This window comes from Rattus rattus, chromosome 12, assembly GCF_011064425.1.
Source record: "Rattus rattus isolate New Zealand chromosome 12, Rrattus_CSIRO_v1, whole genome shotgun sequence".
Taxonomy (NCBI): Eukaryota; Metazoa; Chordata; class Mammalia; order Rodentia; family Muridae; genus Rattus; species Rattus rattus.
The window spans coordinates 61,227,294-61,251,115 of NC_046165.1; the positions used below are offsets into that span (position 1 = coordinate 61,227,294).

At 48.8% G+C, this 23,822-nt stretch overlaps 1 protein-coding gene across 2 annotated transcripts; it reads right to left on the reverse strand.

Moving 5' to 3' along the window:
* Positions 1-1,774: 1,774 nt before the first annotated feature.
* Ctsb (cathepsin B) lies at positions 1,775-22,296 on the reverse strand. Of its 2 annotated transcripts, XM_032917527.1 has the most exons (10): positions 22,172-22,296; positions 10,654-10,804; positions 10,076-10,161; positions 8,436-8,550; positions 7,591-7,709; positions 5,971-6,056; positions 5,606-5,749; positions 4,979-5,095; positions 3,130-3,258; positions 1,775-2,666 (listed from the first exon to the last, which is right to left on the reverse strand). In XM_032917527.1, the coding sequence occupies exons 2-10, from the start codon at positions 10,777-10,779 to the stop codon at positions 2,569-2,571; spliced, it is 1,020 nt and encodes a 339-aa protein (XP_032773418.1). In that variant the 5' UTR covers positions 10,780-10,804; positions 22,172-22,296; the 3' UTR covers positions 1,775-2,568. The 2 variants fall into 2 exon arrangements, with proteins under 2 accessions (XP_032773418.1, XP_032773419.1); XM_032917528.1 differs by lacking the exons at positions 7,591-7,709; positions 10,076-10,161; positions 10,654-10,804; positions 22,172-22,296 and having other exon boundaries at positions 8,436-8,509.
* Positions 22,297-23,822: the final 1,526 nt, after the last annotated feature.

A 23,822-nucleotide genomic window follows, 5' to 3' on the forward strand; every position in this document is an offset into this window, starting at 1 on the left:
CAGAGGTCCTAAGTTCAATTCCCAACAACCCCATAGAGGCTCACAACCATCTATGAGGTCTGATTCCTTCTGATGTGTATGAAGACAGCACTCACATACATAAACTGCATGAATAAATCTTTAAAAAGAGGAGGAGGGACAGACTAATCCTCTGAAACTAACTTCTTTCCCTTGGCAAAACAAGACACCACGCTCCACTTGAATTTCAGATTAGTTTTGTTTGTATTCAATATTTAGCATGGTGCATTTCTGAAGCCACTCTACATTTAGTTGGACATTATACAAACCGTCTATGTCTGACACACCTACCTTTTTCTCACTTTGTTGCTGGGCACTGAGCCACGGGTCTGTCTTGGGCCCTGGAGAAGCCCTCTACTACCAAGACCTCCCTAGCCTGCTCTTGACCTAATTTACAGCATCTCTCATGTATCCACTTGGTTTCTTCTGCATGGAGTGTGCTGCTTTTCTCAGAGGCCCATCCCTATCCAGCCATTGTTACAATGAGAAGGATCTGCTCTCTACCTGTCCTCTGGTTATTTGCAAATCATGGCTGATTTTCCCCTGTTGAGTAGTTTTCCATTCTCCATGGTAGCGGGAAGCGAGAGCTTGAAGTGTATTGTAATCAATCTGGAACAAGGCCTGGCATGTTACCTAATGAGTTCCTGGGCAGCATGAATGCAGTTTGTCATTAGGACCTGTTTGAAGGCCATTGCCCAAACTGTAATTAATGTATCTAAAATGACCTGGTTGGGCTGCAGGTAGTGATTCAAAGGCCTGGCACTGATACTGGCCCAGGTTTGAGGACCACACACTGAATAGGACTCTGTTCACAGTGTGTTCTAGTTTTAATGTGTAGAAAGGGAGAATCATCAAAAGGCCCTGTGGGCCGTCTGAAGAAGAAATGCTCCTAGCTTCAGGGTCTCATTGTAGACCAGGCTGGCCTCAAACTCCCAGAGATCTGTTTGCCTCCCAAGTACCCATTTGTCATCTTATACCCAAGAAAGACAGCTCCTGACCTGAGCACAGGGAGAATCTGGCTGTGGAGGACTCCTTCAGTGATCGATCGAGAGGATGCCCATAGTCCTTAGTTTAGCCCATCTTCACTGGCTGTGGGAGGCAGGAAGGGAGTTGTGGGTGGGCATGTGGCGAGGCAAGAAAGGAAGTATAGGAGGCAGCTGTTGCTGTAGTTGAGGGTAAGCGGGGCTGTCTTGGAGTACTGAGGCCCCAGTACCCAAGCCAGGTTGCCTCAAGCTGAGTTGCACGTCTACACTCGCCAGGCGTTCAGAGCTGCTTTGGTATATAGAGTTCTGATTGCTGACATGGGAAGGCAAGCTTCCTCAGTTTCCAGAGAATCAGCCCCTCTCATTTAACAGGAGGAAGTAACACTCACAGGACAATGAAGCCAATGCTGATTAGCGAAGTTCCCTGTCCCCTCCGCACTACACTATTTTTGTAAAATCCATGAAATATAGTGACCCAGAATATTTAAAACATGGGACATAAGCTTTGGCTCCACTCCAGGGAAATGTAGACCTCTAGAAAGATGGCAGCCCTGGTCATATGTGAGATACACAGGAGTGCCTGCCTTGGTTAATAAGTGTGAAGTGTAGCTCCCTCCTCTCTAAGCAGGAAGAAGTGCTCCAAGCCTTGAGCACAGTTGCAGGTATGGTTTCGAACGTGTTTCTGACAGGAAACCAGGGAGAGACACCACAGAAGCCTTGAAAGTGCAGCATAGAACCATTTACCCCACCTCGAGAAGGCCGTGAGCCTGATGTCAAGCAGAGGGAGAACTGGTTTATTGGCACGGTCATTCCTTGTTAAACTGACAGGGTTATGTGGCACCTACAACAAAAAAGCAGGTTTTTCCCAGACTAGTTTGATTGTGTCTGCTGGTCACCCAGCAAACTGACCACGAAGCTTGTTCTAATCCATACGATGAGATGATCTGTAAAACCAGTGCAAATCTTCATAACTCAGTTGAGGTACACAAAACAAAACAAAAAACAAAACCCTGACTGGAAAAGCATCGGCTGAGGGCAGGACCAAGGACCAAGGAGAGCTGGGCACATTACCATTGTCAATGGGTGCAGATGCCTTGGGGAAAGGTAGTTTTCTCCAGAGAACTGCATTGGGCCATCAAAGCCTGCCACAGTCCTAGAAGTGACTAGCTTCAAGGTGCAGCTGGCGGGTGGCATCTGTCCTATCATGTAGTTGGTGTTCATTCCTTTGGAAATCCTGCAGCCAAAGCCCTTGGTCTGGGGATGCTGAGGTGGGGGTGGGAGGGATGGCAGGCAGAGCCACAGTAACAGGCACTACACACAGCACTAGTCTAGGGAGAGGCTAGGATATAGGCTGTGATCACTGTCATGGGATAGGCTAGAAGGGAGCCAGGTAGGGTGGCTCTGATGGGGGGCAGCTCTGGTCCAGTCACCCAAACCTTGCTGAAAGCTTCATGCATGTTAGATGAACTCAAAGAATCAAAGACTCTCCTGTCTGCCTCACTCCCTGCCTCCATTGCTAAATTTTGGAAAAAGTCTCCTAAGGACTACACAATCAAGTCCCAGCAGATTAGAATCTTCCCCAGTACTGCTGAGTGCGTGGGATTCCAGCCACGATTTCTGATTCAATTCCACAGTGGTTCTCTCCTCTGAGGATTTTAAAGAAACCTGGGATGGAGAAAAAATAAGGTGTTTTCAAAGTATGCCCTGAGTTTGGTCTAACCCTTCTTTTATATGATGCCCCACTCTGTAACCCAGGCTGGCCACACTCTCCATTCTTAGTCCCAGCATCCTAAGTGCTAGGGCTACAGGAGCACAGGGATTGCAGCCACTATGTCCAGTGGCCTTAGGCCTGACCCTTGCTGGTATACTCAGATTCATCCAGACCTCGAAATGAGCTACCTGAAGCCCAGCATCATCTGAGACCAAACCTCAGTTCCCTTCCCAGGCTGCTCATGCAATGGGAACTGTATACAAAACCATGTGGAGCTCTGGGGCTCAGAGATGGTGCAAAGTGGATCTATGCACTTAGGGCATCAGGTCCACACCTCAGGCCACAGAGGAGCGAAGGGGCTATGGTGGTGTGGCCCATAGCTGCTTATGTAGTCTGAGGAGGGGGACTGCCACTCACCATTATCACCCCAGTCAACGTTCCAGGAGTTCGCTACCAGCCAGTAGGGTACTCCATTCTCTACTCCCCAGCCCAGAATGCGGATGGCATGGCCTCCCATCATATCACCGGCTTCATGCTTGTATACGCCTGGGAAAGAAAAAGGCAGTTATGACTGAACACAAGTCACTGTCTGCCCACAGATTCCCTAGACTAGCCACCCAGTCAGTAACAGGCTGTCAGGAACCAACTGGTCTCCTACACAGAAATCTCTAGAAGGATGAGGAGGGACTCAAGATGAGCACTTGCTAGCAGGTCAAGAGCCTCGGTTGGGGGTCTCATTAAATAGCCCTGGCTGGCCTGGAACTCATTGTGTGGACCAAGGTAATCTCAGAGATCTGCCTGCCTTTGCCTTCTAAGTGCTAAAATTAATGGTGTACATTACCATGCCTAGCACTTCCAAACATATTTTTGGAAGCCCAACACACTTAAGAATGCAAATTTCCTACAAAATATTGTTTGGTTGGCTTTAAAAAAAAAAATCAAGGTTCTGATAAACTCTTCAGTTCTGAAGCAAACTTAAAACCCTAGGCCAATTATGTTTTACACCCTGAGATGCCATGTCAGGGTTCCTCTGTGAAGCTTTAGATAGCTCGCAGAGGTTTTCAAGTTCTTTCCTGGGGTTCTCTGGAGAGGTAAGGGGAGATGGGCACTGCACTGTCAGCTCAAAGCGGTGCTGCTCAGGTGTTAGAGATCTGGTCAACCAGGCCTTCCACTTGAGGGTAATTCACTCTTCAAACTGAGTGATATGGGTGCTGTGGTGGCTGTTGTTGGTCGTCAGCTTGATTACATCTGGAATTAATGATACCCAAATGACTGAGCACACCTGTGCGGAGCTGTTTTCTTAATTAGATCATCTGGCGTGGGAAGACCCACTTCTAAGCTGGATGGCTGAGGTGGGAAGATCCACCTTTAATTCAGATCTTCGCAGGTGAGGACAGCCCAGCTTTAATGTGGGCCACACTGTGGTGGACACAGAAGCTCGCTCTCTGCCAGCCTGCTCTTGCTAGTCATTCCTTCACTGGCATCAGAGCCTACGACAGGCTGCAACATCTAGCCTCATGGACTGATGTACTGGAGCTTTGAACCTTCTGTCAGTAGACAGTCACTGTTGGACTATGAACCACAGCTTGTAAGCCCCTATAATAAATCCCCTCCAGATAAAAAGATATCTATAATTTAAGTTGTTCTCCGCCTTCCTAACGCTGCAATCCTTTCAGTTCCTTATGTTGTGGTGACTCCCAACCGTAAAATTATTTTTCTTTCTACTTTATAACTGTAATTTTGCTACTGTTATGAATAGTAATGTAAATATCTGACTGATATGCAGAAAATATTTTCATTGTTACAAACTGACTGAAAGGGGTTGAGACCCGCAGGTTGAGAACCACTGCTCTAGAGAACCCTGATTCTGAGAGTTGTGTCATCCCAGCTACATGGACGACTGAGGTAATCTAGGCCTTTGCCTAGAAACAACCGCTGTCAAATATGGATGAGAGACAAAGACAGGAACGATGCTGTAGAAGGCAGAAGCAACAGCAGAGTAGGGAGCAGAGCTGGTCTGGTGAGGTTGGAAAGGGACCCTAGAGAGCCTCTGCGGAGACCATGTTCAGAGGGACCAGTGAGCACAGCAGGTAGGAAGCTGCGACCATGAGACCACCACCACCACAGGGTGACTATCTGCCCAGAGAAGAGCGAGGAGGAGGGAGATGGAGTCCCCAATCCCCTGGCCTCCTCACCGTGACACCTGCTGGCTTATGTAGACCCTGAGCCCTTGAGCTCTGACTTCCTTCCAATCCTTGACTAGTACCTGATTTGTAAGTCAAGAAGTCAGAAAACACAGTAAAAGCACCCTCCACTGGGCCGTTTTTGTAGATTTCCGCCATGATCTCCTTCTCGCTGTCAGACACACTGTAGGAAGTGTACCCTGTAGAAGAAACAAAGCTGGTCAGGGTGAGCAAGTGCCTGGAGCCCTTCCAGGCCTCCAGAAGAGGTAAAGGAAGGCTTCCCTAGGTAAGAAGTTAAGCAGAGCTAGACAGTCCTAGAAGAGGCTAAGAGGACCCCAAGGTTTAAATCCAGGTTCTAACCCCTTGCAAAACAATCTGCCTGGTCCTTTGGAGCTCAAATGGGCTGACAAAAGACAGAGTGTGGTGTACATCTCTCTTCAGTGAGACACGTGTGAATTACCTAAGCTTTCCTTCTTGCTATTCCTGAGTTTTTTGTTTTTGTTTTTTGTTTTGTTTTGTTTTTTCTTTTTGTGTAGCCCTGTCTGTTTTGGAACTCTCTGTAGACCAGTCTGGCTTCGAACTCAGAAAGCCGCCTGCCTGTGCCTCCCAAGTGGTAGGATTAAAACTGTGTACCACGACCCCTCTCTGGACTCTTAAGTGACTTTGACCTGTTCCTCCTTCAGCAGGCCCCAGCCCAGGTCCCAGCTTACCATAGTGCTTATCTTCCTTGTAGGATGTGGAGTAGCCAGCCTCACACATCTTGTTGCACTTGGGAGTATCTCCTTCTCCAGTGCACGGGGGACGGGAGCCATTGACGTGGTGTTCACAGGGAGGGATGGTGTAGGGTAAGCAGCCTGAAGAATGGAGGAGACGATATCAGCCTGCAACCCTACTGCGGGGCCCCCAGGCCAGACCATGTCTATATCCTGGGGGGCAGCTTCTGTATTGAAGATGGTCTGGCTAACTACCCATCAGCTGGCCCTTTACCTTTTACCTTCCCATCACCATAGAAAAGAAGCCACTGACACTTGCCTATGAAATGCCTGAGAGACAGGAGTTGTAGGCAAACACTCACCTATATGAGAATTGTATACTCCACCAGAAACCAGGCCTTTTCTAGTCCAGAAGTTCCATGCTCCAGAGGGATAGCCACCATTACAGCTGAAAAAGAGCTTTTGTCAATGGCAAGATAGTCCCAGCTGCTCCCAAGTGTCACTACACAGTACAGATGCCAAGGTCCCCCTGGGATACACTGTCCTCACAAGAATCCTCCCACAGTCCAACATCCCAATTCATCTTTTCTCCACTGGCGCCCCACCAGGGACTCAACCAAGCTCCATCTTTGTTCACAAGACCTCTCTTTTTTTCATGTCCACATTAAACTGAGCTTCAACACTCCCCCGTTTCTAGAACAGTAGTTCTCAACTGCACAATTCCCTGGAGCATAGTAGCCCCCACCCCCACTTCCTTATTGTTTTCATTCTTTTCGGTTTTTTTGAGGCAGGGTCTCTCTATGTAGACCTGGCTGCTCTAGAACTTGTTATGTAGACCAAAGAGAATCTTCCTGTTCTGCCTCCCAAGTGCTGAGACTAAAGGCATACAACACCAGGCCAGGCTAGTTTGATTTCTAAGGTTTTTGTTATACCATCAACTAAGGTCTAAACATGTTAAGTGGAAAACTCCAGAATTAACTCAGTTTTAAATTGCATACTGTCCTGAGCAGCGTGATGAAATCTCACGTTCCCTGGTCCATTCAGTACAAAACGTAAAGCATCTCTGTCAAAAGTCTCCATGCTGTATACTGTACACACTACTGTCTCGTCAACTGAGAGCCATCTTGGTCATCCACAGCTGTGACACTGCAGCATGGGTTCAAGTAATCCTTGACAGCCAATTGTAAGATCAGTGATGCTGGCAGCTCAGACATGTCAAACAGAAGCAGAACTGTTATGGTAAGAATGACTCTTCTATGCCTTAAATCATGAAGGAAGTTAGATTCATGTTGCTTTCACTGCTACCTGTTGGACTCTATAAAAATTACAGCCACAGTGGATATGCCTCTCGTTGAAGGCATCCACTTGGGTTGGGGGCTGTATTTAGGAGTACCTCTTGCAAAACAAGGTGTGGCAGCCCTTGTAGTTCCAAAGCATTAGGCAGAATAGGGACATGTGAGGCTGCCTGGTGAGAGCTGGGCAGTAGCCTTTCTTCTTCTTCCTGCTGCTAGACTACTGGTGAGGCCTAGACACACATTTTGGAACTTGCAGGAATGTCTAACCTGCACCCCTGTTTTGAGTAAGGGCCAAACGACACTGGTGAGCACCTGAGTTACGAACCGAGTTTCTGGAACACTAAGCCCACCCTCCATCTGGAGCCTGTCCTCCTTATAGAGCAGACCAAGTATGTTTCCCCGAGTTGGGGGTTGGGGGTGAGGGATGATAAGGACAAGTGAGACAAAGCCAGACAGGGAACAGAAAGCAAGCACAACTTTTGGAGATGATGTTCTGCTAGTGCTCTGTCCCCACCAAGCTGAGGCAAGTCTGGGTCAACAGCAGCAGCAACAAGAGTCCGCCTGCGACCCTCATGTCACCCTCTGTCTCAGCCATGAAAACAGTCTTCCCCTCCCGGGGACCCCTGAGTTACTCAGCACAGAGAAGGAAGGGGTTAGGGTCTCAGGGAATGGGTGCCCAACACTTACCCATCCCCACACTGGATACCACAGCAGGTAAGCAGGTCCTCAGCAGACACCTCCACATTGACTCGGCCATTGGTGTGAATGCAGATTCGGTCAGACATGGCTTCCACTGCCCCAAATGCCTGTGGTAATATGAAGTCCTGCTTGGTAAGAAGCCCGTCTTGCATGAAGCAGGGAGGGTCTTTGACCTTTTGAGTGCTTAGACCTTTTCAGTGTCAGAAGGGTCTCCTGGGTTCATACAGCATTAAAGAGACTAACCCAGGCCTTCTGCCTTGAGGACTTGGCTCACATGGAGCAAATTCCAAGGCAGAGAGCAGATGGTAGCCAGCATAGGCACAGGTAGTTGGGGATGGGAGGTGGGAGATAGGGCTTTGGGGGTGCACAGTCAGTACAACTGAACTGGTCCATTTGGGGAGATGAGAGGACTGTATGGATGGGCCACAGAGATGACCACCCGACACTGGGAGCATAATTAATGCACTGAACTATGCACTTAGCTAAGAGGGTTCTATTTTCTGTCTTGTGTGTTTTGCCACAATTCAGAAATCAGCGTGCGGACAGACACAGGACAGTCCTGAAGCTCTGTCAGATCAGAGCTGCCTTCTTTACTGAGGGAAAGTAGCTTCACAGCCTGTGCACACAGACCTAGATATACAAGACCCTGGCACGCCCATCACCCCCTCCATCCTCGCAGTAATTCCCGGCCACAAGGATCATAAACCACAGTAATGGGAAGAAACTGACTGCGAATACTTCCTTGCTTGCCTTGTCACAGCTCATCCCACTCAGATATGCCGATACCCCAACCGATCTTCTTCCAGGAGCCCTCCCCACCAGCAGGGTCTTACCCAACAAGAGCCACAGGACCCCTGGTCTCTGATTTGTCTGATGGTTGGGCAGTTGGACCACTGTTCTCGTGCATCAAAGGATTCAGGTAGATTTATGTCCTCGCTGAACCCAACCCTGTGCAAAAGGAGGACTGTTGCAGGCTACAATTCACTCCCACCCCCGAAAGACTCAGCAAGGAGAGTGCCCTGGGCTGTATCTCCCAGAAGTGGTGAGACACAGGCAGGAGGTACCCTTTATGGCTTTTCACTGTTCAGTGCGACTCAGCACTGTGTGCGCTCGCTCTATGCCCATTTAGTACGTGTTTTTCAACCGCCCGGCCCATGGAGCACATGCATGGGGTTTGTTTTTTTTTGCCCCCATCACAGATATCTGTCCTGGTACTTCAAGGTTCTTTCCCCCCATTTCCTTCCTTCCTTCCTTCCTCCCTTCCTTCCTTCCTTCCTTCCTTCCTTCCTTCTTTCCTTTCTTTCTTTCTTTGAGATAGGGTTTGGCAATGTAGCCTAGGCTAGCCAGGAACTCTTCATCCTCCTACCTGGACCAACTTTTTAGGGAAAGTCAGAATTACAGGCACATCTCATTGTATCTCATTCAAACTACTTTAAATAACAGTAATTCTTCAGGTTTATTTTTAGGTTGGTATAGTGGATATGCAAGAGAAAACATGTGATTTATCCTTTTAGATTTATTTATTTAGTGTATGTGTTTTTAGGGTTTTGTTTTTTTGTTTGGTTTGGTTTTTGCCTGCATGTATGTCTGTGCACTACACGTGAGCCTGGCGCCCTCAGAGGTCAGAAAGCTCCAGATCCCCTGGAACTGGAGTTAATGGATGTGTTTGAGCCACTGTATAGGTGCTAGGAATTGAACCCAGATCCTCTACATGAGTAACAAGTGCTCTTAACCACTAAGCCATCTCTCCGGTCCTGGGATTTATTTTATTTTCCTTGAAGAGACATTTAGCAATGCTAGGGTGGATGTGCCTACACCGGGAGTTTTGGCTGTCTACAGAAAACATTCAGATTCTCTCATTGTATCTGCAAAAGTGACAGCTGAGTTTGATGTCCAGGACTAGTATCAGGGCTAGATGTAGAGGAGCTGGATGTAGTCTGGCAGGAAGGTCATGAGTTCAAGGCCATAGGAACCCCCTCAGGGCACAGTGTATCTGTATGGCTGTTACCAGAAGGGAGATCCAAGAAAGATCTGCAGTATAGGCCTTTGCTCCCATACATATTCTGCCTTGGTTCTAAAGCAGTCCTTTCCTACCTCTCACTTGGAATTTCTACAATATTAAACTGTGCCTTGTCCACAGCCTGGCTTGAGTTAGACAACACCATCACCAAGCTTGGATGGCCATCCCTAATCCTGGCTAGGAACAATTTCTGCATAAAAATGTCCACTGCAGTTTTTCAGAAAAATAAAACATTAATGGTTAATTTCTATGGACTCTCCTTAAATTATTCAGAGGTACAGCCAGACCTCAACTGCCAAGTCTGGGATATGATACCTTGGAGACAAGGTAGTAAATCCAGCATTTGAGTCTCTGAAGAACACACGGTAGGGAATCCAGAGAGGGTTCTTCTACCTCCCTACACCCCAGCACTAGCACCATTGTTCACAATTCACTCCAGGCTGTGCCACTCACCTTTCCGGCAGCTTGGGTCCGCCCAGGACAGTTCCACACAGCTTCTTCAGATAGCTTATGTCAACATTGTAGAAATTGCGTCCAGCCTGAAAGAGAGTTACACCACGACAGTCACCTATCCACCAAGGGGCTTCCCATGTTTGGATGAGTGCATCAGGCGTCCTGTTCAATTCAGGGAGCTAGGGGACCAGGCAGAGTGATTCAGAGTCAGAGCACAGCTCTCAGACCACAGTGTCTTCTCTAACCTGCTTTCAGGAGACCTGCCCCAGACCTGGAGGAAATAGTGGCAGGAAGTAGTAAGGAACCTCATCTTCCACAGGGTCCCCCTGATTCTGAAGCTCACTTATTCCTCCATACACCTCCATGTACAAAGATTCACATGTATGTGTACTCCCATACACACACATGATGGAGATCAGAGAGGAAGGTGGTATGCTCCATGGGCCTCAACTTCCAGAAAAGAATGCCCTACGGCCAATTAGTCACTTCAGAGGCAGTGTGCACAGGGTACCCCAAGCAGGTACCCTCGAAGACAGACAGAGACAGACAGACAGACAGGAAACAGCGGCACAGCCTACCTGCCATGTTGTATTCTGTTTGTTGATATAGTTAATCATGTCGTCCGACAGTGGGTGAAAGGAAGGCTTGTCATGGGCACTGGTCAGTGCCAGCAGGCAAGAGAGAGGGATCAAGGACCACCACATCCTGGACGCTGGATCCTGCACTCACCTAGAAAGGATATAGGCAACATCAAAATGATTTCCACACACGGGTACTGCTGAGGCTTCCTGCTGCCTTTACGGCCTCACTGTGAAGCCTGGTTGGATGGGAGCCGATAGACATCACGCACAATACACACACACACACACACACACACACACACACACACACACACACACACACACCTGATGGACTAAGTTTAGAGACTCTCTCCGGTGTTCTAGAAGAGTTAGCTTTGAGCTTTAAGCTGGATGTAGTGTGAACCCTGTACTGGGAAGTGTAAGGTATTAGAACAGAGTTCAGCCGGGCCATGTAACACAACCTGCCTCAAAAACAAAAAAAACAGAACAAAGCCAAAGAAAAAAACAGGATTGGGGGGATGACTGGGAGGATAAGTTAAAAAAAAGTAATTAAATTTAAAAAACAAACAAAAACACCAAACCACTGAACTGTGAGAGTCCTAAGAAGAGTCAATGGGTAAGGAGGCAAAAAAAAAAAAAGCAGGGTTTACAGGCCTCACTTAAAAACACGTTAAATTCATTGTGTGTGTGTGCATGCATGTGTGTGAGTATGCGTGTGTGTGCGTGCGTGTGCGTGTGCGTGTGTGCGTGTGGATGTGCATGTGCGCGCGTGATTGTGTGCAGGTTGGAGGATGAGTTCTAGGAGCTGGTTCTTTCCTTTCACTGCAGGCTTAAGTTCTCTCCCAGCTCTGTGAGTCCCACTCTTGGCACATCTAAGCCAACATAAGCTGGGCTGGTATCAGTTGCTGGTAACTAAGGAAGCACAGACTGTGCCAGGGACACGAGCCTCCTAGAAACCTCTCTTCTCTGGTTTTTCCTGTCACTCAAGGGCTTTGCTTCCGGCTCGAGAAGGAAAACCATTACATCAATACCTTGGCCCTTAGACCTTGTGAACTGACTCAAGACTCAGGACAGTCATTTCCAGCTCAACCCATGAGTCATCCATCCTCTTGGGCAAGTAGCTAATGAAGGCCAGGCCTTTCCTGGATGCTGACATGTGGTTTGAACCTGGTGGGAGCAACAACAGTAAGTGTGGGTAGGCTGGGGCTCTGCCCTGACTCTAGGGCTTACAGGAGTGAATGCTCTGTGTCAGGTCAAAGGTCGATCGGACACTGGAACACAGACTGACTCCTCCTGCCTGCTTCCTGAGTGCTGGATCACAGACACGAAATTGGACTGAAGGAAAACTAAAAACTCTCGATTAAGTTCAAGCCGCAGAGTTGTGTCCTCAGTGAGTCGGAACAATAGTCTGGTGTGTGTGGTAGGTACAAGGCAGGGAGTCTGAATAACAACTCATCTATTATGTGTATGGACAGAAAGAAGATTCTAGAAAAGATCCAATGGAGGCCTTCTGGAACAACCTCACAATATATTATAAAATGCCTGGTGACTCTGGCTCAAAAAAGTTCTATTAAAAAAAAAGTCAGGCCACTCAAAGCTCACCTTGGGCGTGGGACAAGTGTGTGTGGGACGAGTGTGTGTGGGGAAAGAGGAAGTGACAACGCTCCTGCAGATGTGCTTACACAGCTGGCTGCCTGCTGCGGGAAAACAAGGAGGGACTGACTCTGTGCACAGACGGCAGACCGACCTCAGACACATGCAAGTCTGAGCTGCTCCTGAGGTGTGCTTGTAATCCTAGGGCTCAGGAGGATGAAGCCGAGGAGCAAGGGTTCAAAGCTAGCCTTGGCTACACTGTGATATACCGAATGAAACAGGTAAACAGCCCCAAACAAAACTAACTCCCTAGAAAGCCTAAACCTGGCATAAAACATAACCCTTTAGGCATCGCAGTAAAGTTAAAAGTCCTATGCCAGTGGGGTGGCTCTGCAGGCAGAGGTGCTTGCTGCCAAGCCAAATGGCCTGAGTTCAATCCCCTGCTTGATGAAGGAGAAAACGGACTCTTACAGTGACCGAGACATATGGGAAAAAACAGCTCCCATTAAAGGCTTTGTGTACTTGGGGATCAGACGACTTGGGGATGAAATGCAGCTGATATCGTGGGCTTAGCACACCTGAGACTCGGTTCCCACCCCAGCACCACACACTCTCACATCAGAAACGCAGGAATTCCACAATGGGAAAATGGATACAGTGACTTGTTATACAGTGGGAAATGACCTGCCACATGGATAATATGTAAACCTTTAAACATACATGTTCCTGTATTTCAAAGAGTCCTCTCTCCTCATCCCATTGCTCTAAGACTGGGTCTTGGGCATAGCCCCAACTGGCCTGGAACTTGCTACATAGACCAAGCCAACCTGGAACTTACAGTGACCTTCAGGTTTCTGCCTTTTGAAGGCTGTGACTGCCAAGTGCACCCCAGCGCATTTACCAAGGAATCCACTGTTTGACAAAGAATCACAGGTTCAAAGAACAAGACCTTTGAAAAATGGCTCCTGAATGAGTTACCCACCATCTCCTGCCACCAATAAGACTTCCTTCTGCCTTACGGGCTTTCTGTCCAGCACTTACTGTTGCATGCGTTCCCAGTGACTCATGGGAAGCTGTCTCACATGACCATGTGTCAGCCATCACAGGGCCTCCAATCATACTGTTAGGTCATTGTGTCCTTTCTTCGTTTCAGCAGCACTCTCTGCCTCGTACTGGATCTTAACTTGGTGTGTCTGTGTACATGCATGTTCATGTGTGTGCAAATACAATATGTGTGTGTGCCTCTGGAGACCAGGACTGCCACAGATGGTGCTGCTCAGGTGTCCTTCAGCTTATTTCCAAACACCCTGGACCTTACCAAACAGGGAGGGCTGACTAGCCAGTGAGCCTGTCTCTGCTTCCCCAGTGCTGCAATTACAAAGTGTGCACCAACATGCCTGGCTTTTAACATGGGTTCTGGGGGTCACTCAGGTCCTCAGGAATCAAACTCAGATCCTTGTATAAACTCTCTTTCAGCTAAGTCATTCCCTAAGTCCAGAAACTAATTCCTCCCAGACACTGATGCAGAAACCCTGGAGTATCCACTCCCTAGGGTGGGAGGCTAGATGAAGGAGGGGCTGGTAAATCTGTTAGGATCTCCTATGTTGAAGGGCTGACACCCTTGGGTTCACAACATTCTGTATGTTAGAGAATTAGAGTGTCCCAAGATACCCCACAGGGACTTAGCATCTGTTGAGCTGTTAAATATAAGCTGAGTTAGAAAGGTTCCTTTCCATGGTAACTTGAAATTCTAAACAAGTTAAACAAATTTAAAATTTTAAACAAGATGTCTTTGGTTTCTGCCGCTGCAAAGATCGCACGCACTCCCATGGCCCAACCACAAGAGTTCCCAGGTTCTGTAGCTTACAGATCCCAGCTGCTGCAGCTGCAGGACATTTTCCAGGAAGCTGGGTTTCCATTGGCTCTGCAGCCTACCTCTGACCCCTGGACTTTATCCTCATCATCACCGGGGTTCTACACAGCCACAAACCTAAGCATTGGGGCTTCAGGGGCTCTGGAGTCTCCACCCCATATCTAACCCTACTCCTACCAAGATGAGCCCCAAGGGGGGTGGGGAGGCTTCACCTTCAAATACCTAGATTCTCCACTTCTCCTTTAAGAGGTTGGAATGAGGGGTAGAATCAAGATAGGATTCGCTTGGACACCAGCCACTGTGCTTGCTGCATGAGGAGGCCAGGCTCCATTAGAGACTGGACATCAACATCCAGATCTTGGTTCACCTCTGTCATCCATAAACACTGCCCTTCTCTGAGGCTCAGATCCTGTACTTCTGAGGTGGTAATGAGCACCATGTCCCCAGGTGATGTGAGGAGCAGAGGAGGGTAGGAAAACCCTGCATCAGCGGACACTGAAAGAAAGAGCAGCTAGCTAGAGAAGGCTCGGTCCCTCTCTTCCTAAACCCCTGTCCTTCGACTTGGGAGGGCTAATTCCAGTCTGATCCAAACCTACTCTCAAAGCCTTCACTTGGCAGGACTCTGAGTTAAAACAAGCGTCCACCCTCAGTACAATCCACAAGCCTGTCAAAAGGCTTGAGTCCTGAGACTGGAGTGTGTGAAGCCTGCTGTCCCCACCTAAGGCACCAGTAGCCGATTCCCTGGAGATGCCAGTCTTTCCAGACAGCACGCACACAAGCACTTTGGTCACACAGCCAAGAGTGACAATGACAAGTTAAGCTGTCCATAAAACTGTCACTATGTCACGGGTTCTGTGCCTTTGCCTTCCAAAGCCAGCTTTCACTTCCCCTAGCTTAGCAAGCAGATCCTTGTATGTCCCAATTCTGTGATTTTCATTTCAGTTAACAGAAAGTCTTTATTTCACAAAAGAGGGGGGATGGGACACACAAGTACACTGAGAGCTACCCGGCCTCCTCTTCCAGGTGTACATGTAGGGAGCACTTGTGGGCACCGTTTATTTCCAGCCCAAGTCAGCTGGTCCTGGGTTCCACTACCCTTCCCCTTTTCAAACCTTTGTAGCAATCAGTATATCAAATGTCCTGCTACTACTACTGTCACTGTCACATGGACAGAATGGACTGGTGATCCCATCAACAGCAAAACCATTTCCCAAACGAGCTGGATGCCTTTCCTCAGACAAATATACTCCTGGGCCTCTAGAAGAAAATGGCATAAACATCCAAGGAGAAGCCAGGGTGAAGAAAGCATGATCTAATGACACATTAAACATGGGGGTGGGGGGCGCAAGCCTGACAAAGCTTTCTTGGTATCACAGTCTCAGGCACACTGGAGTCCAAGTCTACATGCTAAAGGCTATAAGGAGACGGAATATGTAGAATGAAGTCCCACAGGCTACCTGCCATGTCCTGGCACAGGATAAGGAAGGGCGCACACACACAAAGCGGTCTTCATCCACCTCTCCCTGACTGTGGTACATGGGGCTGACCTCTCGCACACCAGCTCTAACTGTGCAGCCACACTGTGGCCATCCATCACAGATGTGCAGAGAGACCCTGCCCTAGGGAGGTGGGAAGAGGGTGGGGAGGTGTGCTGGGACCTTGATGTTGCACTTTACGAGCTTCTCTTCCATAAAAACAAACTTGTCTAGGCTTTGCCTGTCATTAAGGGCACCTGTATTAACCGCTTCAGTCCTCCCACAGAACAAGACAGTGGGAACTTCATTTCCTTTTGACTGGTTTGCCCAGTTGCTCAACGCTGGGGTAGTGGAAACAGACACACTAATCTCAAAGGTGTAGGGAGCAGACCTGAAAGAGGCCAGAGACGCCGCCTTTTGCTAAGTCTGAATCATAGACCTGATGTGGTTTCCTGATTTCACATCTTTGCTCCTAGTTCAAAACTGTGTGATTGATTCATGGTGATTCTAATGAACAAACAGCTTAGGGCCGCCCACAGCCACCATCCATCTACCCACGGTGGCGCATCTGAAGGAGGAGGCCACAGATGCAATTCAATGGCAGAGCACTTACCTGCTCAACTGAGAAAATGTTCCACAGGATCAGACTGTGGGCAGGCCTAGACGGCCTATATGGCGTTTTCATAACTAGTGATGGATGGGGAGGGCCCAGCCCGCTGTGGGTGGGGCCACCCTTGGGCTGGTGACCCTGAGATCTATAAAAGAGAGGGCTGAGCAAGCCAGTAAGCAGCACCCCCACCCCCATCGCCTCTGCAGCAGCTCCTTCCTCCAGGATCCTACCCTGTTTGAGTTCCTTTCCTGCCTCCTTTCAATGTTGAACCAGTGTGGAAGTATAAGCCAAATAAACGCTTTCCTCCCTAACTTGCGTTCTAGTCATGGTGTTTCACCATAGAAATCGTAAGGACAGGGACTCATTTAAGAGGAAAAACAATTAATTATTGGTAGAAAACAAGACAATTTGACTAAGACCTGCAGAGATGCTTCCCAGAGGCAGGGGGTAGTATAGTCCAGTCCGCTCCTAAAATATACACAGTGCAAGGCTTTTAAAGACCTTGAGGTGCAAAATGAGATTAGTGTTTTATGCTTCCCTGCTTGCTCCCTAACTCGAATGCAGGCTAAATTAAGCTCCAGGCTGGTCAGCCTGAGGACCAGGCAGACAACAACAGAAACAGTTTGTCTGTGAGCTGGATACTACCTTCTCCTTTCTTGGGACCCTCTCAAGGCTCACAGAAATGAAGAGTAGCAGCAGAGCCACTCTTTGGGAAAGTGCCTCCGTGTACCAGGCTGGGGCAACTACCGGCAGGCAGAGCCACCAGGTACAGCCTCCGGTCACTGCTAACTATAAGGGTCTCTATGTGCACAGCGGTCAACACTTATTGTCCCTGCATAAGTATTCCAGTTTGAGACCAAGGACATACTTCAGTTGGCATGCTTGCCTAGCATCCTGCTTTCAGTCCCCAGCATCACATTAAACCAGACACAGTAAGTGGTACATATCTATAACACCCCATGAAGAGACAGGATAGAGTCCAAATGCCATCCTTGGCTAACACTGTGAATTTGAGGCCAGTCTGAAATATAAGACTGTCTCAAAACACATCCTCTCCCTACCACTGACCTATTTGGTATAAAAATTTGTGACCATCATACTATTTGTAATAAAGCCTATGTGTCTATTCTACTATTTGATAGCAAAACACAGCATATCCCCAAACCCAGAGGGGATCATGTTGAGAATGAGAGACAGGCTACTTGAATCCTGATATGATTTGATATACCCTTGACTGACACAAGCTGGCCAGCACCTTATGCAAATTGGAAGGACATGTGACTCCTGTGGGTGAGCATCACCTGCTTGGGCCAGATCAGCAGGTCAGAGGGTCAGAGGGTCAGAAGGCAGCCACCTCTGATCTAAGAGTTCTGTGGTTTGCTCTGTGGATACTAACTTGTCATTTTTCAGCCTTATTCTCTTCCACCCTGCTGGCTAGAGAAGAGCAGTATCTTGGCCAGACTATAGAGTTACTGACCCAATCAAACCAGGTTAACAGTTGAGATCACAGACCATACATAGGTCCTTCCCGAAGGCTTCGATTTCACAGGCAAGGGAAACTGAGGCATGGGCAGGCCCTGAATGGCCATACCTGAGCAGGGAATCAATCACTTTCAGGAGATCAGACTCTAGGTTGAATTCCACCGCAGTTACCTAAGTGATTGTAACCATGTCAAACTTACAGGTGACTTCACTTTCTCTTAAAGTCTCCCAACGTCACAAGCTTCCTGATTTTAAAAATTAGAATCTAGGGCTTGGAGGAGAGGGTTCAGTGGGAAGGTATTGCTGTGCAGTCCTGAGGACCTGGGTCCGAATCCCTCATCCCCAGCTAAATGCTATGAGGACTTGGTGGCCTGCATTTGTAATCCCAGGATTTGGGAGTCAGAGAAGATTCCTGGGGCAAGCTGGCTAGCCAGACTAACCAAATGCAGCCAAATGTGCCTTGAGAAGCACATATGCATACAGAAGTATTTACTACATCCAACTGCCCCCAAGTCCAGACACCCAGGCTTACGACCTAAAGAACCCAGACAGCTGCAGATATGCGGTGGTGTACATGCGCGAAGCTCAGTGCTTCAGGCACAGGCAGGAGAAATCTCAAGTTCAGGGTCATCCTTGGCTACGTAGCAAGTTTGAAGCCAACCTGGACTATAAGAGCTCCTGTCTCAAATATTAAATCCCAAACCTAAACCCAAACTTGTTTTTTTTTTTGTCTTGCTTTGTTTTGTTTTTTGTTTGTTTTTTGGGGGCAAGGTCACAATGTAGCCTTGGCTAACCTAGAATTGGTTAGATAAATCAAGCTGTCCTTGAACTCAGAGTGCTGGGAATAAAGTTGTTCACTACCCTGATAAGCTAAACCCTAACATAAAACACAAACAAACAAAAAACAAAAACAAAACTGGGTGGTGGTGGTGGCACACACCTTTAATCCCAGCCCTCAGGAGGCAAAGGCAGGTGAATCTCTGTGAATTCAAAGTCGGCCTGGTCTATACAGGGAGTTCCAGGACAGCCAGATACACGGAGAAACCCCATCTTAAAAGCAAACAAAAAAATCCCAAACAATTGAACTTTAGCAGAAGTGCTGCAAGTGACCAAGTACAAAACCAGGGAGAGCTTCACCAATTACAGCTTCCCTTTGACAAGGAATTAAACTTGAATTTCTACTCACACCAGTGAAGGCACAAGTGTGTCTGAAACCCATCTCATTGACAAGTAAGGTCTGGTAAGAGCTAATGTTAGCATACCTTCTGAACAGCAAGAAGGTGGCAGGGCCACACAGAGAGGTGGCATCATCGCCATCTAGCAGAACAGAAGGTGTGTGAGTCATGTGTCCCGCAATTCATGCTACTTCTGCCTTGCCCAAAAGAATTTTCTGTGTCAGTATAAGCAAGAGTGAAAAAGGAGGAGGGAAAGAAATAAAAGTAGGCGTTCTAACAGTCTCTCTGATCAACATAGTCAAGACCAATAAACTAGCTAGGTGTGGTGGCACAAGCCTTTAATCTCAGCTCTCAGGAGGCGGACCTCTAAACTCAAGGCCAGCCTGGTTTATTTACACAGTGAGTTTCAGTGCAGCCAGGACTACACAGAAAAGCTCTGTCTCAAATAAAAGAAAAAGGCTAATAAACTAAATTCCCTGGGCCTGTTAGGGTGAACACCTGAGATCTCAGCGCTTGGGAGGAGGGCAGAAAGATCAGGAGTTCAAAGCCATCCTCCTCTATGTGGTGAGTTTGAGCTGGGATACATGAAACCCCTGTCACACTACCACCTGTCCCCAACAAACGAAAATAACTATTAAATCTGCAGGTATGAACATCAACAAATCTTGAACTGAGTGAACAAGACACATAGTATAATTAAGTTACATAAAACAATACTTATAGATGGATACATTGTATCTCAAGTGCAGAAGTAGGAAGGACTAAGAAAGAGCTGCCAAAGTCCTTGGGACAGACAAAGCAAGACCAGGAAACTGACCTCAACCAGAAGAGAGCCACCACTTCTGTCCCAAACCTGAGACAGGTCTGCAGAAGGGGTACTCAAGCTTGACGCTAAAAATGAAATGACTGCTAGGTGGCCCACGGTTTTAATCCCAGCACTGGGAAGGCAGAGGCAGATTTGTCTCTGAGTGTGTGTACCCCACCCTGACCAGGCCATCCTGGTGTACATAACCAGTTCCAAGCCAGGACTACACAGTGAGTGATAAGACCTGTTTCTCAGAAAAAAAGGAAAGAGCGAAATCCTAAATCAGGAGCATTAGCTTGTGTCTGTAACTCTAGCATTCAGAGGGGTTGTTTAGTTCACAGCCCGCCTGGACTGCAGAGCCACACCTGCCTCAAAAAACTGGAGGGTCAGTGGACGGAGGACACGTTAAAGATGGCTGGCTATGATAGTCTGGTGGCAGAGTGCTTGATTAGGAGCCCGAGGCTCTGGGTTGTATATCAGGGTGACAGACAGACAAGAGTTTCAGCATGCGGCAGAGCTCCACCCCTAGACTTCTACCATGCTCAATGTAGGGCAGAAAATAAACTACAGTAACAAAAGGACTCCAGGGGTTGGGGATTTAGCTCAGCGATAGAGTGCTTGCGTAGCAAGCGCAAGGCCCTGGGTTCGGTCCCCAGCTCCAAAAAAAAAAAAAAAAAAAAACAAAGACTCCAGATGGATCCTCCACCCTTCTTCCTTAGGCAGCTCCTGCAGAGTACTGAGATAACCAGAGCAGGGGACTGCTAACTAAGCAAAGACAACACACACCTTTGTACACCTCACCTCACCTACCAGCCCACCACTGCCCTTCACATATCAATCACACTGAAGTCCCTGGTTTCCCTTTCGACTTTCAAAAGTTCTATTGCGTAAAGTTCCAGCTCACGCATAGCTAATATTTTCTTTACATCAATCAGAACATCAAAAGTCAGTAGCCAACCCGAGACTCGGATATCTAAAGGTTTCTACCCATACCATATAAGGGTAGACGGCCCAGACAGCTGAATCAGCACCTCCAGGGGACAGATTCTACCTGGAGCCAAGAGCTCCAACACTCCATTGCCTGACTACTCGAAACCACTTAGGCCAGCATCAAGGGGAATGTTGAAGACCTCTGCTGGCACCTGGGCTGGTGAAGCATAGGCATGGGCTCACCCCACCCTACCCCTACCCCGACTCCCTAGCAGTCCCGGAAGGCCTCGGTCACGTGGCTTAAAAGGAGCAAAGGTCATTTTCCTCCAGGGTGTAGGAGGTGAAACTTTTAAGTTTTACTCTGTAGTCCGACTGTCGTGGAATTCATTATGTAGGCCAGGCTGGTTTCCAAGGCACGGCGATGCTCCTGCCTCAGCCTTCAAGTGCTGTGACTGCCTGGCTCTGTATGCCTCTGGGAACTCTGGAGTTTTAGGTCACCATGGCCTGAGCCTATGGGAAGCAAGTCTCCCCTGAAGGGCTTCGAGGAAAGATGAGCGCACGGTCACCAACATTCTGCACATGCTACCGAATCTGGAGGCTGAAGAACACACCTCCGCGGCAGTCCCTCACAGGAGGCACCCGGAGATCAGTGTTCCCGAGACACTAAAAGGTGTTAAGCTTCCCTTTGAACCCCACTATTTATCTCCTTTCCCAAACAGGTGAGGGGATCTGGTTAGGTGGAGGCAAGGTGAGGGTGGGCTTTAGTTCTTTACTCCAGGCCCCTAGGGGACCAAGTCCAATTCACCTATCTCCTGGTCCGCCTCCCAGTGAAGATCCCATGCCGCCTTCAGGATGTTATCTCTCCCGGCCAGCAGGGCTCTGACTGAAGGAGGCTGTCCTTTTTGCAAGCGCGTCTCCTCCACCACATTCCCATCATCTTGGCTCTCCCCTCCAGAGAAAGGTGCTACACTCCCTATTCTCTAGCTCTGCTTCTCTTCCTGTTTCTCGGTTTAATTCTTCGTGCAGGTTCCACCCCAGCCACCCACTACCAGGTTCCTGTTTTTAATAGAACAGGTCTTTTAGGGTGCCAGGCACTGCGTGGGTTTGTGTGTGGAAAAGTTCCCGGGGCAGATTCTTTAGAATAAACCACAAAACTGCACTAGATGCAGGTCGATACTCGCCCTGAGCACCCCGAGACTTGCAGTCTGCGAGCTAGGAGGGCCAGGGCCGAACCCTCCCTTTAAGCTCCTCCCTCGGAGCTCCCCGAAGTCCCCACCTCCGCCCTTGAAGTGCGCCATGGCCACTGGAGAGAAGCCGACCACTGCGGGTCACCAGGCTCGGCCCTAAAGGGTGAAGGCCTGGAGCTCTGCCGGACTAGTGTGCCGGAGCCTAGGTCTTCTCTTCCAGAGGACTGCGATCCAATACTGAACATAGCATCTACGGCCGCGGAGGAACCGCGCCTGCGCCCTGGGCAAGCGAGGGGCCTGTCTCGGCCACCGCCGCTCAGCCCGCTCCCCCAACCCAGCCAAGGTGGCTTCAGCCGCGGAGCCACTGTGTCCCGGGCAAACTCACCGAGCGCAGCGCGACACCCTGGGCCCGCAGTCGCTGAGCCAAACCGAGCCACTCCTGGCCTCTCCGGTGCACCCCTAAGTACGGCGCAGCTCCGCCCGCCGCTGGGGCTGACTCGTCACGTGACCCATGGCCGCGCCCCCGCCGGCCCCTCCCACTTCATCCCTGGACTCCACAAGCTCCCTAGCCTAGGTCTGCACCGTATGGCTCTAGTTTGTTGATCTCTCCATCTCGCCCAGAGATGCTCTCCAGAGACTTCTGCAGGTACCCTGCACCGGAAAGTTGTAACATCTTCGCGATATTCATTCATCGGGAAGGCCCGGCGGAATCAGGGACCTGGAAATGGCTGGCGTTCCAGTGGAGCCTCCTGGCCTTATATTGCGAAACTCAGACTATAATGGTGTAGAAATACTCAGACCAAGGAAGGCAATCAAAACTAAAACTGAGCTGGGGCTGTAGCCCAGCAGTAGAGCTCTTGCCTACCAAGCCCAAGTTCGATCCCCAGTTTAGAAAGGAAGAAAGAAAGAAAAGAAAGAGAGAGAGAGAGAGAGAGAGAGAGAGAGAGAGAGAGAGAGAGAGAGAGAGAGAGAGAGAAAGACCCTCTTGAACTTTTGTCCAAGGCATGTTATGAAATTCAGAACTCGGGGGAGGAGAGATGGCTCAGTAGTTAAGAGCACTGATTGCTCTTCCAGAGGTCCTGAGTTTAATTCCCAGCAACCACATGGTGGCTTACAACCATCTGTAATGGGATCTGATGCCTTCTTCTGGTGTGTCTGAAGACAGTGACAGTGTGCTCATATAAATAAAAATAAATAAATCTTAAGAAAAAAAATCAGAGCTCCTGCCAGGCCCTATGAGCCTCCCTGCATCTTGTGTGGTAGGCTAGCCAGTGAAAAAATGTCTGACCTAGTTGATCTGACAGGTCACATCATACCCTCAACCCCACCCCAGGGTCTCCAGGAGTGGAAGAATGGTGACTGAACCCCAGTTGAGTGGGATACCGGAGGAACCCAGAAACCTTGTGGCCAGCTGCCCCAGCTGCTGACAACAGGTGGAACTGGCTGCTTATTGTATGGTAAAAAGTCCAGACGAGAATGAGGAGCCTCTCTTGACTAAAAGCCAAAAATGTCCTGGCATGTCCAGAACCTTGTCCTTGGCAGGAGCTAGAGAAGTTTCCAGTATCTAAGCCCAGAGTGTCTCTGGCTGCCAGGAAGGGGGTCTTCATCTCTTTTCCCCAAAGGAGTAACCTTTCCTGGAAGCCATACTGAGGCTATGTCCCAAAGTGCAAGGACCTCAATACGTGGAATGAAAACTGGACTGACCTGCTCATCCTCCGTCCTTCCTCCATCCACTAAAGCCCTAATGACTTGCAGACAGTGAAGCTCAATGGGGTCCCACTCCCTGGGGCTGGGGGGGACCTTCCCACTGTACAGGAGCTCCGCCTTTCTCTCCCTTCAGCTCCCTACAGTTCTCCCCCCCCCTTCTAAAACTCACCTTCTGTCCATGAATTTCATTCTTCAAAACTGAGAGACAAGAACCCAGAAGCCTCTGGCCTGGGGTGACCTTGATGGCACTGGAGAAGGCTTCATTTTAAGATGTTAAGCTATTCCCATATTACTGCCTGCTCACCCCAGCCTGTCCAGACAGCTGATGA